Genomic DNA, 18691 nt, shown 5'->3' with positions numbered 1-18691 from the left:
TTGATAATAACAGTTGCTACTAGGGAAAGAGGGAGGACTGGGAAGAGACTGAGTTTTCATATCTCTTTGTCCCTTTTGAATTAAAAAAATATTTTATTATATAGTATTTTATTAAAAATAAAATAAGATAAAGATTTATTTAGTTTTTAAATATTTTTTTTTTTAAGATTTTATTTATTTATTTGACAGAGAGAGACACACAGCGAAAGAGGGAACACAAGCAGGGGGAGTGGGAGAGGGAGAGGCAGGCTTCCCACAGAGCAGGGAGCCTGAGCCGAAGGCAGACGCTTAACGACTGAGCCACCCAGGTGCCCTAAATATTTTATTTATTATTTGAGAGAGAGAGAGAGCACAAGCCGGGGGAAGGGCAGAGGGAGAGAGAGAAGCAGACCCCCTGCTGAGCAGGGAGCCCGATGTGGGACTCAGGACTCGATCCCATGACCCTGGGATCATGACCTGCGCTGAAGGCAGACACTTAACCGACTGAGCCACCCAGGCACCCCAAAATAACATAAAGATTTATTAATCAACCAAGTGTAGGTGATGGATAGACAGATAAGCAGTCCATATCCTTGCAATGCAGCCTCAAGTGCTGTTTGATGTTCATGCAAGAGATCTGTTCAAATCCAGCCCATGACCCCGAAGATGGTGCCACTGAGATGAGCAACCCCAGGCTGCCATGGGGTCTTGCAAATAAGCTAAGCCCTTGCTTAGAGCCAAGTTATAAAGACGCTGGGGACAAGGAAAATTTGATTGCAGCGAGTGAAACAGACACTATATGAAAACAACACAAAGCACCATAAAATATTTCTCTTAAAATGTAATTCCATTGTATACACTTTCTAAAAGCAGAAAAGCACCAAAAAAAAGAGATTAAACATCATTTCTAATCCCACTCCCAGAAGCGATACCGTATATTTTGGTGTGAATGTGTGTGATCAGAAAACACCATTTTGTAATTGGAGTCTTCATTTATTTATTTTTATTTCTTTAAATAATCTCTGCACCCAGCGTGGGGATCGAACTCACAACCCCGAGATCAAGAGTCGCGCGCTCTACCGATTGAGCCAGCCAGAAGCCCTGTAATTGGATTCTTTCCAGTTCACAAAATAGAATTAGTTTTCCAGCATCATTAAATATTATATTTTACAACATAATTTTTAATGCGTGCATATTGCTCTTACGTGGCTTTTCAATAATCTTATCAATTTCTTTCATCGGACATTTAGTTGGTTTCCCACGTTTTCAGTGGCAGCACAATTACAGATCACAGGCAGTGCTAACACTTCCTGACTTCCACAAATATTAGCTCAACTTCCTTTCTTCCTTCCTTCAATAAGTAGTTATTAAATAAGTGCAAAACAACCAGGCTCAAACAAAGCACCTATGAAGGACATTTCTGAGATATTTGGGGAATTTGAAAGTAGAGTTGCTCTTTCGTGATGCTAAGGAATTATAATTGTGTGATAATGGTCTTGTGGTTATGGGGAAAAGCTTCCTTATTTTTTAGAGACTCACACTAAAGTATGTAAGGATGAAATGTCACGATGCTTGTAATTTGCTTTAAAATATTTTAACCAAAAAGTAAATGAAGCAAATATGGGAAATCTAGGTGACGGGCGTATTGTCTGCTTTTCTGTATGTTTGAAATTTTCATTTAAAAATATGTCTTAAAAATGAAATACATCATGCTAGGTCCTGGACTATGAGCTGAAGATGTAGCAGTGAACAAAACAGACCCCTGTGGTCTTGGCAGAGCACACCAGCCTTTGGGGAATATGTTTCCATAAGAAAGTCTCCAATGCAACCTGAGGGTGTCGCCAGGACCCGTGTCAGCCCAGCGTTCCTTGCCCTACACACCATCATCACTGCAGGTGTCTTTCCCCACCTTCTAAATATCTACCTCCCAGTGGCCTTGAGTCTAGAGGAATCCCCACACTGTGGTCACTAATACTGCGTGTCAGAAATCAGTTCTGTGGTCCATAGTGCCCCTGGGGTTCCATTCAGGAAACTCTTCCCGGGCACCCAGGTGTGCCTGGCACTGCGAAGGTACCAGGACCTAGAAAGGGGATGACCTGACCCCTGCCTTCCACTTACAGCCTGTGGGAGGAGGTGGAAGAGGTCACCCAAGCCCGTTGGAAGGAGGGGAGTTGGCTGGAAAGGTGACCAGGACAAGCTTCTTCAATGGGGAAGGAAGAGACCCCAGGGCAACGGGAAGATTCTTCTAGGAGAAGGGCTGGATGAGCAGTCCTGCATGCCCACCCACAACTAACTGCACGCCCACCCACAACGCCCACCCAGAGGAGCTAATGTTCATTGTATCCTTTAGTTCAGGGGTTGGCAAACTTTCTCTCCAAAGGGCTGGATAATAAACATTTTAGGCTTTTCAGACCAAGAAGCAACATCAGAGATATGTAGGTACAAAAGGGAAAAGGTCCCCTCCCCATTTTTTGGCCAAAATTCAAAACTTTATTTATGGACACCAAAGTGTAAATTTCATATAATGTTCACGTGCCATAACTATTCTTTTTATTTTTTTTTCAACTATTTAAAAATGCAAAAACCAGTCCCAGCTCATAGCCATACCAAAACAGGTGGTGGCCGAATTCGGCCCACCCACGTAACTTCCCAACTGCTCCCGCCCAAGATGGGCTGGTTCTTAACTGAAAGGTTTGTTTTCAGGGCTACTCTTTGCTGTGGGAACGGGAATGGGCCTGATCTAGTTGTTGGCACCTGGGTTCCTGGCCCATTTCTACCCCTTCCCAGCTGGGGGTTCTGAAGAAAGTCACTTAACCTCCTGGACTTCAGTTTCCTTGTCCCTGAAACCCGAGGGAGGCTCAGGCTCCTACTCCCAGGCCGGGAGGGGAAAATATCGCCTCGTACACTCTCCTGTGTACGTGGGAAATACTGGGTAGGGGATGGACTCGCGGTGCGTCCAGAGCATCCCCCCAAGGCCGAAGGGCGCTCTCCTCCTCACAGCCCTCGAAGCAGCGCACCTAGTGTCGCCTGGGGGCAGACTCCTCACAACCCAGTGCCGGTGGCTGAGCGCTGGAAGCCGGGTTCGGGGCGCGCCAGGGCAGACCCCCATCCTGGGAGGGGGCGCGGGCTGCACGGCGGGCGGGCTCCCTCTAGCCCGGGGCCGTCGGGCCGGCCGCGCGGGCCTCGCCGTCGGTGCGCCTCCGCCTCGTCGAGGGCGCGCCGTCCGAGCTCCCCGCGGGCTCAGAGGAGCCCTTCACCGCCACCCTGGCCCCGAGAGGTCGATCCCGGCAGCGCGGCCGTGCCGAGAGCGTCGGGCGGGACCGCCAGGACTCGCCGCCCCCGCCAGGCGGCCCCCGGGCGGTCCCCGAGGGCGCGCGCGTGGCTGCCGGCGCCGCGGAGGCCCTCCCTCGAGGCCCCTGCCCCGCAGCCAGCGGGCCGGACGCTGCCCCACGCCGCGGGGCAGGGCGGGGCGGGAGCAGGCGCTCAGGATGCGCCGGGGCTTGCCAACCACTTGCGCAAGTGGTGCTCGGGCAGCTATAAGAGGGGCTGGCAGGCATGGAGCCCCGGAGGAATCGCGGAGCAAGCAGCTGCGAGGTAAGGCCTGGGCACGCTCCTTCTTCCTTCTCCGCCGGTCTTTCTTGGCCAGCCACCCCACCCCACCCGACGCTGAACGCGGGGGAAACTGAGGCGGGCGAGGGGCAGGACAGACGGCTCGGTTCTGGACTATGGCGGCTTTGTCCCAGAGTTCGAACGGGAGGGAAGGCGGCCGGGGAGATCTGGATTCGGGGCCGGGCTGTGCCGTGCCCACGGAGCAGGAATCTGTGCCATGGAGGCAGCCAGGATCCCCGGAGACTGTCAGAGCCGCCAGCCCAGCTGCTGAGATGCTTTGGAAATTGCCTTGAGCACATCCCCGAAGATCAGGGTACCCTGCCCCCCTCGGAAGGGGATAGATTCGCGGGTGCTGGGGGTTCGGGTAGGAGCGTTCGGTTTCTGGGAACTAGCTTTGCTCTGCGGCTAAGAATTCCCGCATCATCTTCCGGTGGGGGTGTTCATCTCTGATATGTGAATGCGAGGATCTGTATAAGGCCAAAGCCTAGGAACAGGACCACTGTGGGGTAGAGGTGGAGGGAAAACTGTCAGGAAGAACCCAAATATCTCGGAGAAATTCTGCCGAGTCTCACACATCTGGCCTCAAAGCCAAGCAAATTGCCTTCTTGACAATGGAAGAAATTGGGGTTTTCTGAGCTGACAGAGCAGCGGGTCGCGGAGAGGCCTACTGCATGTTTCTCACTGTTACCGGCTCTCTTGTCAGGACCGCAAATACCCACTGTTGGCAGGTAGGCCCCAGGCAGAGTCCGCCTTCTCTCCCGGCCTGGTTTACATTGCATTGTGGGTGTGGTTGCCTTTACCTTCCCGTTTCTATAGTTGCAAGATGGTGGCATTTTGGAATTGTGAATCCTTACGTACCGCTAGATCCAAGAGGAGTGGCCTGGTTGTCCTTTGAGAATAGCAGTTTTGGAGTGGGTGAGATGATTGATTTCTGCTAGAAGGGTCTTCAGGGTGGGCGGGGCAGAGGGCAGGTACTTGCAGGCACCAACCCAGGAGCCCCAGGTCCGTGACCCCCGTTGTAGGAACTACAACGGGGAAGTTTGGTCTGTAGCCTTCTGAGGTGGGCAGCCGTCAGCTGGGACTGGTGGGAGCGAAGGTACCCAATCTCTTTCCCACCAGGCTGGTCTACAGAATCATAGTCGCTGCCATTCCCGTGTCCCTAGGAGCAGAGATGCCATGCGGATCATTTCCCTCATTTAGGTAGGGGGAGAAGGCAAGAGAAAACCTGGATGTTTTTAGGTTCTTCCCTTTTCTAGCAATTGAGGACATTCGGCTGAGGGGAACGTGTCCGTGTTGGCCAAAGGAGCGTCCTTCTCATATTTTGTACATCTTATGCCCAAAATAACTCTTCTCGGTATTTGGGGGAAATATTCCGCCCCCCCCCCCCCATTCCAGGAAATGGTTCCAAGCGCCAAGGACAGAGCCAGGGAGATTGCAATGAATTCCTGCCTTTCAGCCCCAGGCGGATGCCTCTCATGTCTGAGTGGCCCGTGCAGGGCGCGGAGGTGGCCACTTGGGAGAACTCTCCTTGCAGAACCCAGGTCATTGTCCCCCACTCCAGCCTAGATGCCACCCGAAGGAACGTGGGAGTTGGGGAGAGAGAAGGGGCTTCCCGGAAGTAGAGTCCTTGTGGGGTGTGCATCCTTGAACAGCATGCATGTGATTGCAAGGAAAAGCAAGCCAAATTGTCCTGCAATTGTCCAGTCAATCAGGAGACTCTGTCCTCCCCAGCAGTAGGATTCTGTGGTAGCAGCTCCATCCCGGCCTGCCAGCCCGGAGCCTCGAAATTCTTCTTTGACCACACAGTTGTCTCAGAGAAATAGAAAGAGGTTGTTTTTGCTTAGAAACAACACACCTGATGCCTGGGCTCAGGCACTTATTCCATGTGTGACAACAGATGGGCCTTCCTTCTCAGCAAACTGTGGCTTACAGTCTTTCCGACCCAGTTTGTCAGCTCCCCAGAACCAGATGCGTGATCCGTGTCAATGCCTACGTCTCACTGATTTCATTGCTGATCTCATCCCCATCGGTGTGCACATTGTGTTTGTACTCTGGGGTGCACGGGGCTGGGGAGGAGTTCAAAGGCGGCGGTTCGGGGGGGCAGCCACAGAGAGGAGGGGGAGAGGTCTCTGAGAAGCGCAGGAGGCCCAAAGCAAGCAGCTGGAGCCAGGCTGACGAATGGGACTAAGGCAGGGAGCACCTGGGACCACCATCAGGATGGAGCAGAACCGGGGAAGCTGAAAGGAATGGGGACCCACAGGGTGCTGGAGGACACACCTGAGGTGCAGGAAGCCAACCAAGGTCACTGTTAAAGGGAAACCTGAAAGCCAAAGTGTTTTCTGCCTTCATTAAGAAAGTTTCCTAGGGATTCTGGCTGGGCAAAAGGGAATTCTACAATGTGACTTTGAGACCAGGGCAAGTGAACCATGATAGAGGTAGGTTAACCTGGTTAGACAATGAAGGTCAGAGATGGGAAACATTTTATTTATTCTTTCAACAAATATTAATGAGTTCCCGCTCTGTGCCAGGCCCTTGGGAGATGCTGGAACAAATAGCATGTCCATGCCTCCTGCACCTGGCAGACAGTGCTAATTGATCGAGGCACCCTCTCTTCTGAGGCTGGATGGAGCTTCAGGTTCCCCATGCACACAGTGCGCCAGGGAGCCGCGGAAAGTTGATCAGAGTTGACACTGGAATTGAAACCTCTTTGTTTTCCATGATGGGGATCAGATCTAAGGGTGGTTTGTGATGAGTAGGAAGACTGTAACCCCCACACCCCCACTCTGGCTGCTGGTTATGTGTGTTAACATTTCTCAGACAAGGCTCTCAGTTGCAAAGAAGAGAAAACCACTCATCTAGCTCAGTGTTTCAAACAATATATTGCAACCAACATTTAAAAAACAGAACTCCTAAGAGTGCAGCACTCTTTGTAAGGGTGAGTTTGATTTCTTGACCCTCGTTCCTCTTACATGTGTTTATCCATATCTAAAAATATATTCAGAGAGTCGAAACATACTCAAGTGAGTATATGTGGAAGAGTATCTCACAGTGGAGGCTAAGGACAGGGAGGGCCCAGAACCACCCAGGTCAGGAACCAGAAGGAAGGTCAGGAAGGAGCGCAGCCACTGACTGTAACCCACCAGTTACAGGATGAACTCTGGTCTTTCTCGGCTATTCCATGCACGTGAGGGCAACCACGGCTACCCTGGAGCTTCTGAGCCCTCAGCAGAGACAAACTGGGCTCTCTGAAGCCCTACTTTCAATTCCTGGGAGAGATGCCAGTTGACCTAATCAGGCTTTGGAAGAGGAAGAGATGCGGAAAGGGAGGAGAAGAGTATTCTTGGTCTCTTGACTACCACTGGGCATGCAGACATGGCCTCCAGGACCTGTGTGTGTGTGTGTGTGTGTGCGCGTGTGCGTGCGTGCGTGCGTGCTCAGAACAGGGCAGATCCCCCACGAGGTGGAATCAAGCCTGGCACATTCTAGCTCTCTAGCCTCACACGCTCTACCCTTCTGCCATATTGAATTCTCCTAAACCCACCATAGTTTTCCCCAACTCCACACTGTCGCCTTGGCCTGGAATGCCCTGCTTGCCCTCTTGGGGAACTCCTGTCTTTAAGGTCTCAGGTCAAATACTGCCTCGTTTACAAGGCTGTCCTCACCTCCCCAGAGTTACCACCTTCCTCTGTGCTCCCCAGATTCAATGCTCCTTCCCTCATAACCTTGATGAGGTTGTGTTAAAATGAGTTATTTTAGCTTCTGTTTGTTCCACTGGATTCTGAGTAGCTTGAATGACCAAGATCTGGTCTTCCCTGTCTCTATTCATCCTTTGTTTTTTCCCTGTACCCAAGTCCCTTCCAAATTGGAATTATGGAGAAAGGAAGGAAAGGAGGAGAAGGAAAGGATGGGAGGGAGACCACAGGAAGAATTTCTGCAGGGAGAGGCTTAGACCATCCAAAGCTTTTTCCCTCATAATTAACAGCAAATACCACATTATCTGAATTTAGTTCGTACTAGCACACCGAGAATTACTGAAGAGGGGGGTATAGAAATCCCAATGGCCGGAGAAGAGAAGAAGGAAGAGAGAAGCGTGTGCTGGGTTCCTACTAACCTCTGGCACTTTCAACCAGGAGAAGACATGTGACGTTGGATAGCTCAAGGCTAGCAGCCTTCACCAGCAAATGCCTCTGTGTCCCTAAGCTCTCCCCACCCTCCACCGCCCCCCCTCCCCGCCCACTGCTATCATCAGAAGGCTGTAGGCAGGCCTGACCTTGGCCCAGCAAACCTTCCAGCCTGGATCTGGAGAAGCATCCCCCTATCTTGACAGAGAGGTTCCACGTGGTCTGCCTCAACCCCTAGGACCAGAGTGGAGGTGAAGGAGGTCACATCTGGAGGCCACCAGCTTCTTGGGGAAATAGGAGATGAGCTTGTCTGTGGAGAAGGCAGAGGTGGGGGGCCCACATACAAGTGGGGCAGGGTTGGGGAGGGGGATCAGATAAGGATGAATAGAGCTGGGGCCAGCATCCAGGCCCCAGGTGAACTCAGAGAGTAGGATGTGGTCGGATGGAAGGTGTGGTTATAGGAGCCTCTCCTGCTGGCCTTGGAACTGTTTTCTGTGGTGGTATTTCCTTTTCTAGTGCTGTCCTGGGAGCACTGGTTTTTCTCTTTCCTTCTCCAGTGGACCCATGGCAGGGGATGCTGGTAGAGATGACGGGGGGTGTCAGGGTCTTAATTAAAGTAGAGGGAAGGCATCAGGAGGCAAAAGCTAGTGAACAGGAGGGCCAGAGGGTGAGGGTGAGCAGAGGGGTGGGGGCAGGGAGCAGCAGAGTGAAGGGGAGACCTTGGCCAGTGTGCATGCGGCCCATTGGCCACACCTCCCCCCACAGTGCCCATCTCCCTCCCCAGGATCTACTTAAATAATGGGCAGAGAGAAACAAAAGAGACAGGATGTTGTATCAACATTTCAATGGTTCATCTTTTAACCCTCAAAAAATGACAGCTCCTAAATGTTCAAAACCATTTTGGAAATTTCTAGAGAGGAAAGGTTTTGCCGCCCAGGCAGCTGGCTGACAATCGCCTCTCCTCCCCGTTCCTCTCACCTGAGCTTTCTCCACCTGGGCACTCCTGGGTCTACATCTGCAGCCCTGTTTTTCTGAATGTGACTGCCAATCCCAACTGTCAGCTGGATGGGTCCACCTGAGGTCCCACCAGTTGCAAACAGCAAATCAGAGGCATTGCAACTCCCTCCCTGTGCCTCTGCCAATTTCCATCTCCATCCTTCTTGTCACCTGGGCTGAAAGCATTAGCCTGGGAACAGTCAGAGCTCCTCACTTCCGCAAAAGAAACCTAGCCTCCCTACGCAGCACTTGGGGCCCAATCCCACCCCACCTCCTGGCCCATCACTCCCATGCTGGCTGTGAGCCCGTGTCCTGAGTTCACAGGTATTCTTCAGCCTCTGAGCCCTTGGCTGGACTGCTCCTCTCTTCCACCTTCATAAACCCAATTCCTCCTGATTTTTACGGCCCTTATCAAATGCCACCTCCTCCAAGATGCCTCCTTGATTCCTTAGCTGGAAATAGTGGTGATAACAGCTCATGTGTATTGGAGTTGGCCATAGGCCAGGCAAGGAGCTAGCACTTTATATACATTACCTCATTTCATCCACAGAACAGCCTCAGGTGGGAATTACAGTTTGTATCATTCCCATTTTATAGCGAAGAACAATGGTCTGAGAGAGTTTGGCAGACTTGTCCAAGGTCCTGTACTCCAACTCAAGCAGAGTTCTGCTGAACTCCAGAGTTCATAATTTTATACACATCTCCCTCCCATGAATTACCCTGGGCATGTTTAAACATCCTTCCTAAAAAAAAAAAAAAACGAAAACAAAAAAAGCTTTTACATTCTTCCTGGAGTTGGAGCTAATTATGTAAACTGGTTGTTCAAGAGCACAGTTTTGTTCTTGAGTTTTATCTCTAAGAAATAATATATGTTAATAGTTGACAACATTAAATACTGCGGTATATTCCCTGGGCTTTGGGGAAACCCAGCAGTCTTCAGCCCCATCCCTCCCTAGTCCTGATTCCCACCTTCCTGTGTTTCCATGTCCTTTTCGTCTTTGTACCTGGCCCGTAGTGGGCGATCAGTACACGTTGGCTGTCAACCATCCGCTATCCACTGAGTAACCATTACGTGTCAGGCACTGTGCTTAGTGAAGTTGTAGTTGCTGTCTTGAATTATCCCTCCCCTCTCTAGTCCCTAAACTCTGCTCTCACCAGCCATCTACACCACCTTCTTAGGCCACAGCCAGTCCCCACCCGGCTCCTGACACTCAGGGGAACCCAGGAACACTTGACATCTACTCTGTCCTGATGCCCATGTCCAGGTGTGTGAATCAGCTAGCATTAAGTTTGGCTGCATTTAGCAGAGACCCCAAATAACAGTGGCTTAACCAAGACAGAGGATATGTCTCTCTCACACGTGCAGCACAAGTCCAGGGATGGGCAGTCTGAGGCCAGTATGTCACCTTGGCTCCCCATTCCACCATTTGTAAGGTGAGGCTCTCCTCCTCATGATTCAAGATGGCGCCAGAACCCTGGCTACTGCGTCCGCAATCCAGGCATGGGACGCAGGGAGGGATGAAAGAGGAAGAGGCAAAGGCACACAGCCCAAGAGCTGCCACCCAGCACCCATGCTGATATTTAATTGGCCAGGCTTATTGGCATAGCCAAACCTAGTTGGGGGAAGCTGAGAAGTGTAGTATTTATTCTGGATGGCACATCACCATCTAAACTTGGATATTCTATTACTGCGGAAGAAGGGAAGCATAGATATTGGAGACAACTAGCAGCCTCTACTAAAAGGGTTTGGTGTGTTGATGTGTTCGTGTGTGTGCATATGCTGTATGTTATGTATGTGAGCACACATGTGTGGCGTATGTTGGTGGGCCTCGTTCTCTCCACCACTTTGATCTCAGATGGACTTGTTATGGGTTCTCTACGGAGCTCCCCTAAATCCGGCCCCTCCTCTTAGGCAGATTTAGCAGCAGCTTCTCAATTCCCCATTTCGAGGAACTACAGTGTATTTTCTGTATCCACTGAAGCATATTATCAGTGCTGATAGAGGGGCTTATAAAACTGTCTTCCCGTTCAGGTGTTACAGGGTGGCCATTATGCGAGAGCGACTATGCCCAGAGTTAATCTGGTAATAAATTCTCCCGGGAAGGAGGGTATCATTACACTAGAATCCTAGAAAAGGGTACCATTCAATCTTGTGCTGCAGGGGGAGCACCCAGAAATGCCAGGCACCCTGTGGAGATGGCCCAGGGGAGGCAGTGGGCCAAATGCTAGATTCAGGGTTGGCTACAGGCAGTGTTAGCCCAGTGTTTCAGGCCCTGCCTGGTAATCACACAATTCCCAGATGGCTGACCTCTCCCCCCACCCACCCACCCTTCGGCACACAAGCACAATACGCAGGGGCTTGACAGGTCCATCTCATTTACCCTTTTCCACCGGGTGGTTTTATTTGTTACATTTTACTCACGGGAACGGATGCTGTAGGGAGGTTAAGTATTTGCCCAGGAGCTCACTGACGCCCTGGGACCTAACCACTATACTTTCCACCTTTGCTAGGGTTTCGTGGAACCATACTGGGGATTAGCGCTATTTAACTCCGTTCCACAAACATTTGGTGGAAATGTTTACTCATGTAATCGGGAGTTAATAGAGGGAGCTTCGACTTTTTTTTTTTTTTTTTTTTTTGAGAGACAGAGAGAGAGAGAGGCAGAGGGAGAAGCAGGCTCCCAAGGAGCAGAGAGCCCGATGTGGGACTCGATCCCAGGACCCTGGGATCACGACCCGAGCCGAAGGCAGACGCCCAACCATCTGAGCCACCCAGGCACCTGAGCTTCGACTTTTTAAGAGAGAAAGCAAGCACAGAAACACCTGAAGTGCCCCCTCCTGAATTACTCGGGATTTTGAGTTGATACGGGGGTACAATCTCCATAGCTTCATCCTAGAGCAGGGTGTTTGTTTCCAAGGACATGGTCCCAGGAGGTACCTTGGTTGAGCATTGGGGTGGTTTGTAAGTTGGGGCTCTCCTCAAAGGCTGGGGAAACTGTGGGGTGGGGAGAGAGCACCCCAGCCTCTCTGGGTTAAGCAGAACCCTGACTCAGCCACTTACCTGTTTGACTGTGAGCAAGTTAGTGCATCTTCTTGACCCTCGGTTTCCCCTTCTATAAAATTCAGATTAAAAGCATACCTTTGATCAAGCATGATAAATAATATATAAACAGACCGTTTATTTCTATTATATTGCCAGAATATGAATCATACTAATATGATTATGGATAGAAAATGTATTATCTGTTGTTATCAAGACCCAGATGAGGCAGAACATAAAAAACAGGGATTAACTTTTTTGCCTTTTCCGGAACCTTCATGCTAATATTTACTTGCATTTGATTATCATTTCAGGCTCATGCACACAACATGGATCACAGACTCGCACACATTTAACTGTATTACCTTTTGTCTTATGTATCTCATTAAAACTTAGCTGCTTACTCAAGGATCTGCATATTACTAATATTAGAATTCATTGTTCCATGACTTCAAAAGTGTCAATCATTCTGGATGAACATGTTATATAGTCTCTCCTGCCTCCATGCCTTTATTTTATTTTTTTTTTAAGATTTTATTTATTTATTTATTTATTTATTTATTTATTTATTTATTTATTTGTCAGAGAGAGAGAGCGCGCACAAGCAGGGGGAGCAGCTGAGGGAGAGGAAGAAGCAGGCTCCCCGCTGAGCAGGGAGCCCGATGCGGGCCTCGATCCCAGGACCCTGGGATCATGACCTGAGCTGAAGGCAGCCTCCTAACCGACTGAGCCACCCCAGGCGCCCCTGCCTCCATACCTTTGAACCAGCTGTTTTCTGGCCATTTGTGGCAACCACTTTCCATTTTTACTAACCCCTACTGGGTCTTTAATACCCAGCTCAGGTGACACCTCTTCGAGGGAGCCCCTTTTGTACTCCTGTGGTATCTTGCGCTCATCCTTCTCGAAAAGTTTGTTCTTCCTGTATTGGAATGGCCTACAGACCTGTTTATCTCTCCTATGAAAGCATAAGCAACCCGAGAGTGGAGAACATCTGTTGTTCACGATTGTATCCTTGGTGCCCGGCTCTGTATCTGACACATTAACAGACCTTCTGCCAGGGCTGGGTGCGCTCCGGCTCCCGGTGGGAGAGAAAGAAAGTAATAAAGCCAGTGATAAATGCCATCACAGAGGCATCAGAGGCCGCCACGGGAGAGTAATGGAGAGGACAAGTAACATCATCTCTAGTAATAAGGATAATAATAGAGTACATTTCACAACACCTTTAAAGCTCTTGCACATGCATTGTCTCATTTGATCCTCATAAAAGTCAAGAGGTAGGTATATTGCAGGAGATGCTGGTGGGGCTTTTAGTGGTTATGTGATATGCTTTGTGTCAGGCAGCTATTAAATGGCTGGGTTCAGACCAGACTTTAAAAGCCCGTTCTCTTCCTCACAGCGTGCAATAAAGTCCTATCATCACCATGACGTCCATGTGCTCCTGCCTTGGCTTACTGCTCTGTGGTCCATCCCACACCACTTCGTAGATTAATTGCTCAGGCCCTGCCTCCCCGAGGAAATGCATTTCATTAATGTAATTCTAGATAACAAATTGTCTTTGACGCTGAGGGGATGGCAGAAAGCAAGTCTCATTTTTATACACATCAGATAATGTGGTTGGTAACAGGGCGTCTGGGTGTTTTTTCTGAGATACCAGCGACTTGCTATGTGTGGTTCCTTCTGTTTTCAGGCCTGAGAAGCACATCCTGGGAAGGAAGATGCGTTGCGGATCCCTGTGCCGATTCCTGTGGCTTTGGTCCTGTCTGTCCTATATTGAAGCCATGCCCATCCAAAAAGTTCAGGATGACACCAAAATCCTCATCAGGACGATTATCACCAGGATCAATGAAATTTCACAACCGGTAGGGAGGGTCTGAGAAGACAAAATAGAGCTGTGACTGGCCCATGGGGAAACCAGGACCTCAGACGTTAGCCAAGGCCTGTGCAGCCTCATGTAGGAGCCATGGCAGCCTTGATTCCTCCCTCCTGCACGAAGAGAGCTGCCTTTCCTCTTCCTCTCCCCTCTGCCTCCCACCTCCTCCCTCTCCTTCCTCTCTGATGGGAATCCTAGTGCCTAGGACCAGAGGGAGCCATAAAGGTCCTTGTGTCCAACTGGCAGATGACCAGAACCCCAGCTGCATCCCCTCTGAGCCTCTGTCTCATCGCTAGAATGTGCTTATCATTGGGCATTCTTTTTTTTCTTTTTTAAGATTTCATTTATTTGAGAGAGAGAGAGCAGAGCTAGAGAGAGAGCACAAGTGGGAGGCAGAGAGGCAGAGGGAGAAGCAGGCTTCCCGCTGAGCAGGGAGCCCGATGCAGAACTCGATCCCAGGATTCTGGAATCCTGACCTGAGCCGAAGGCAGACGCTTAACCGACTGAGCCACCCAGGCGCCCCGCATTGGGCATTCTTCCTAGCTGAACTCTGGCCCTGTGAAGCTTCTCCCTATTACTGCGAGTCCTGGGGTCCACAGGCCTAGACCTTCAGCCATTTCCCAGAGGAGGGCTGTATTTGGAATTAGGAAGACCGAATGTGAATCTTCACACTTCTGTTCTCTCTGTAAAATCTTAAGCTAGTTGCTCAGTGTCTTGAAGCCTTGGTTTCCACAGCTAGATAGTGGGACTATCATAAGGGACTTCACAAGGTTGTTTTGAGATTCAATTAAACAAAGCAAGTGATCCACCTGCCCTCCCCCTGGCCCCCAACAGAACCAGAACAGAGCATGCCCTCATTAAAGGTTTTTAGCTGTGGTTTTTGGTAGCCCCTAGTCTTAAAAGCCTGCTTGCTCCCCCAGCATGGAGCAATCTAGAAACTTCCACATCTCTCGCCCGCTATGCATGTCTGACAGTGGTCTTGGGTAGCCAGGGAGAAGTTAGGTGGCCAGAAGCAGGGACAGCTCAGAACTAGACAGGGTTTGGGGCATTTTATAGAGAGAAACCCAGGAGTCTCCCTGCTTTCACGGGGCCACTCAGGATAGATCCAGAGTGTCCCAGCTTGGGTGGTGCCGAGAGTGAGCGTCGCAGGCAGAGGGGAAGGGGAGAGCCCCTCCTGGTAACCAGCGTTACTGGAGCTGAAGAGTGAGGTGGGGCACTCTTGGGGGGGGTTGTCCAGCCTTGATCCCTGAGGGGGTGGGAGGCCTTGGAGAACCAAACTGGGAGGGAGGAGTCCTCTGAGGGGTGGAAGTGGGGGGAGGATAGCTGGGAGAGGGGCACTTCAGGAGGACCTCAGTGCCTGGGGAAGAGACTTAACTAAGTAGAAATCGGGCCCCATGGCTGGTTCCACAGCAGAGGCCATTGTGAAGATTGGTCTGGAAGGGGAGGGCAGGGTGATTTGGGAAGGGCAGGAAGACAGAAGTCCAGGAGACCAGCTTGCAAGCGTGGCGGCCCCGGGGCCCAAGAAACAAGGGCCTGGGCCAGGGTGGTGAGTGGGACCGGAGGCAAGCAAGAGAGTGGACCTCCACACTCACGGGAGACGCCGAGGCCTTGCAGAACTGACTTCTCTGAGATCCTGCTCTCCCTTTTCCTCTCTCCCAGCAGGGTGTCTGCTCCAGACCAAGGGTTGCTGGTCTAGACTTCATTCCTGGGCTCCAGTTGGTCCGGACTCTGTCCGGGATGAACCAGATGTTGGCCATCTACCAACAGATCCTCACCAGTCTGCATTCCAGAAATGTGGTCCAAATAGCTAATGACCTGACGAACCTCCGGGACCTTCTCCACCTGCTGGCCTCCGCCAAGAGCTGCCCCTTGCCCCGGGCCAGGGGCCTGGAGAACATCAAGAACCTGCGCGATGTCCTAAAAGCCTCAGCGCACTCCACAGAGGTGGTGGCCCTGAGCAGGCTGCGGGCAGCCCTCCAGGGCATGCTTCGACAGCTGGACCGCAACCCTGGGTGCTGAGGCCTCAAAGGGCTCTCTTCCCAAAGTCGAGGAGAGAGCCCTGGGCTTCTGGGTGTCTCCAGGAGAGAGCCCGTGTGGGTGTCCTTTATCCGGACCCCGGTCCATTTCTCTCTCACACCTCGGCACCACTCTTCCAAAGGCATAAGCCGCCAAGGCACGAAACCAAAGATAGAATGCATGATTCCATACTCACCGGGAAGGGGGACCCACCCGGCAAACAGTGAACTGGATCTGGGGTTCTCACAAGAGTCTTCCTTCCTGTGCCACCTCCCCCCTCACTGCATGCTTCAGCGTGACCTGGGGTGATTGCAGGAGGCACCCACCGAGCCTTTGGACCATCAAGCAAGGTTCTGTTTGAGAATTCTGGGAGCACCGTGAGGGCTACATCCACACATAGCTGCAACCTCCAAGCAACACGTTATTTATTACGCCTTTTATTCTGGATGGACTGGAAGGAAAACGTCAGCTTTTCCAGGCTCTTTGGGGCTGACCAGAGCCAGGGATGCTGGTTCCAATCCCTTCGATGGGCCTGGCTGAGGCAAACCCATTTCTAGTGACTTGAGGGCTCTCTAGTTAGTTCTTTGGTAACTGGCTTTGTTTCTACTGTGACAGATGTGAAATTACAGTGTTTGCAACGGCACTGCCCTGAGCGGATCTCCAAGGACCAGGTTATTTCAAAAAGAATTAATAAATTTTGTCATCTGTGATGTGTGGATGTGTGCACCTAGAGGTGGGGAATGTGTTAGGGGCAAGGGGAAGGATCCAGAATGTGTTTTCGGAATCACATTTGTGCAATGAGCTCTTCGGATGGGGGAGGGGGGTCATTTTCTCATCTCTGCAACCACTTAGTGTGGTTTTCATGGAAAGATGACCCCTTCGGGGGGTTGTGGGGGGCTTTGCCAGCCACCCATGGAGGGAGTGGCACTGAAGACTGTTTATTGGGGCAGTTGTGAGCCCTGGCCTTCTCCAGTTGCTGGAGAGAGGTCTTTCTTTTTTTTTTTAAGAGTTTATTTATTTATTCATGAGAGACAGAGAGAGAGAGAGAGAGAAGCAGAGGGAGAAGCAGGCTCCCAAGGAGCAGGGAGCCCGATGCGGGACTTGATCCCAGGACCCTGGGATCATGACCTGAGCCGAAGGCAGACGCTCAACCATCTGAGCCACCCAGGCGCCCTGGAGAGAGGTCTTTCTTATCAGGGAGTGAGGATCCCTCTCTGGCGACAGCGATCCCCAGAGCAGGGGTCCTTGGTATGGACCTTGGAATGGTCTAGGGATGATCCCACACTGGATTTATAAGCAGTAGCCCTACTTGAGATGTGCCTGCCAAATTGTGATTCTCATCTGACTGGCTCAGCCAAAACAAGACCATGTTTCCCACTCATTTGGGGTGGATTTTTATTCCAGTGGGAAGGTCTGTGGGCTTTAGTGGATGGATGGTCCCAAGACCTGGGCCAGCACTGCTGAGGTCTCCAGGAGTGCCTTTCCCACTAGAGGTCATATTTGAGGGGATGAACAAGGAGGCTTGGCTTTTCCACCGTCCTCCCGCTGTGGTGAGGCCGTCACACTCTAGGTGGTGGATCTGTCCAAGGAAATGTGAATCAAAGCTGTCAACTTTGAGACTGAGCACCTAATTTGTGCTCAGCCCTGATTGGTGCTATGGGCTAGAGAAGCTCACCAAGTACACGTTAAAATCCAGTCTAACCCTCAGGGACCTTGCATTGTAGATGGTAAAAACTGCACACACCAGCATGCAAAGTCTGGCCTTTCACCATGGCAACGGAGCAGCCGAACCAGCAACCTCCTCAGCAGGCGGGAAATGCTGAGCTGAGGCTGGCGGTCTCGGGGGCCCACAGGCTAACCCTGCTTGCACTTGGTAGCATTTTTGCTTTGCAGGCACGGCAGCATTTATTACCGTGTAGCCACATCCCTTTGAACAGTGTAGCTGCCAATTTAAAAATAAGAACATGACCTAAGACCATAACAGCAGACAGGTCGCAGGGCCAAGACTAGATTCAGGCAGTGTCCCTGGAGCCAGGTAATGCTCCCCGGAGGCACCAATAGTGTCGGGCAGGGGAGACCAGGAAGGCTTGCTGAGAGAGAGGAGTTGGAAGTGATTTTGCAGGAGGCGAGGGGTGTGAATTGTCTGGAGGGAGGAGGCTGTTTGGTTGGTGCTAAGACACCGGGGTGAAGGTATGTGCAGCCAGTTACAAAGAAAGGCAGACAAAGGAAGGACGGGAGGGAAAGGGACATGTTGAAGAGGCCTTCAGTGGCAAAGAAGTTTGATATCGAAAGGGTTAAGAATCGAAAGTTCTAGAACAGAGAGATTCATGAGATGGGCAGAGTCAGACCCGTTCTGGAGAATAGGACCTAGGCAATCATTACCACCCAATCAGGCTGGGATCTCTTAAGGCTTTCACTCACCAAAACCTGGCACCACAGCTCATTCTCAGAGTGTGAAAGTTCTAAAATGTAAATGATTGTCTTTTTTTTTGTTGTTAAAAAAAATCCAAATAAATTAACTTTGCCCCTTGGTCTTTGTTTTCTGTCACCCTTTCTGCAGGGGCATTAGAAGAGCTATTTGTGTGTGACAGGGCAAGGCCTGGCTGGCCTCCACCCCTCAGGGGGTCAGCTCTGCCCAGGCTTGGCCACAGCCGGCCACCAGTTAATCAGGCTGAAGGATTCCCCCAAAGCACTGAGCTGGCAAAACAAGCACATTCGGCACCAGAGTCAGTGTGGGTCTGCAAATCAGCCTTGAGAAGCACCAAATTATTTTTTAAACAAAAAAGAGTAACAACAACAAGAACCCGCAAGCACACAATCAACAACATGCAGCCCAACAGCAGACCCAACCAGGGGCACAGACTCTCGAAAAGACAAGACTTATCTCGTTGTAGGCACAGACAATCATCTCTGTGGTGCAGTTAGAACCTGACAGTTTCCACCCAAGTTCTGGGGAGGACTGGGGGCAGGGCGGGGGGGGGGGGGGCGTCCATCAAGCAGTCACTTCCATGGGCGATTTCAAAGTATAGTTGACAGCTGCTAACCCATTCCTGAGTACTA

At 50.9% G+C, this 18691-nt stretch overlaps 1 protein-coding gene across 3 annotated transcripts; it reads left to right on the top strand.

The window, feature by feature from the left end:
- Window positions 1-3419: 3419 nt before the first annotated feature.
- LEP (leptin) lies at window positions 3420-18164 on the top strand. 3 transcript variants are annotated; one of them, XM_045869847.3, is made up of 3 exons: window positions 3420-3573; window positions 13433-13604; window positions 15278-18164. In XM_045869847.3, exons 2-3 carry the CDS (start codon window positions 13461-13463, stop codon window positions 15632-15634), a joined length of 501 nt encoding a protein of 166 aa, XP_045725803.1. In that variant the 5' UTR covers window positions 3420-3573; window positions 13433-13460; the 3' UTR covers window positions 15635-18164. The 3 variants fall into 3 exon arrangements, with proteins under 3 accessions (XP_045725803.1, XP_045725802.1, XP_064431056.1); XM_045869846.3 differs by having other exon boundaries at window positions 3421-3573; window positions 15275-18164; XM_064574986.1 differs by lacking the exon at window positions 3420-3573 and adding an exon at window positions 11739-13019 and having other exon boundaries at window positions 15275-18164.
- The last annotated feature ends 527 nt before the right edge of the window (window positions 18165-18691 follow it).

Source organism: Mirounga angustirostris, unplaced genomic scaffold (genome assembly GCF_029215605.1).
Source record: "Mirounga angustirostris isolate CCGP_5_RB_7025 unplaced genomic scaffold, mMirAng1.0.hap1 SCAF_12, whole genome shotgun sequence".
In the NCBI taxonomy this organism is placed as follows: Eukaryota; Metazoa; Chordata; class Mammalia; order Carnivora; family Phocidae; genus Mirounga; species Mirounga angustirostris.
This window is presented reverse-complemented; position numbering and strand designations above follow the sequence as displayed.

What these genes read in the sequence shown, in the direction of transcription:
- LEP (XM_045869846.3), top strand. Translation starts at nt 13,461, where the DNA reads ATGCGTTGCGGATCCCTGTGCCGATTCCTGTGGCTTTGGTCCTGTCTG. An exon ending in TCAATGAAATTTCACAACCG is followed by an intron (nt 13,605 to 15,274) that starts GTAGGGAGGGTC and finishes CCTCTCTCCCAG; the next exon opens with CAGGGTGTCTGCTCCAGACC.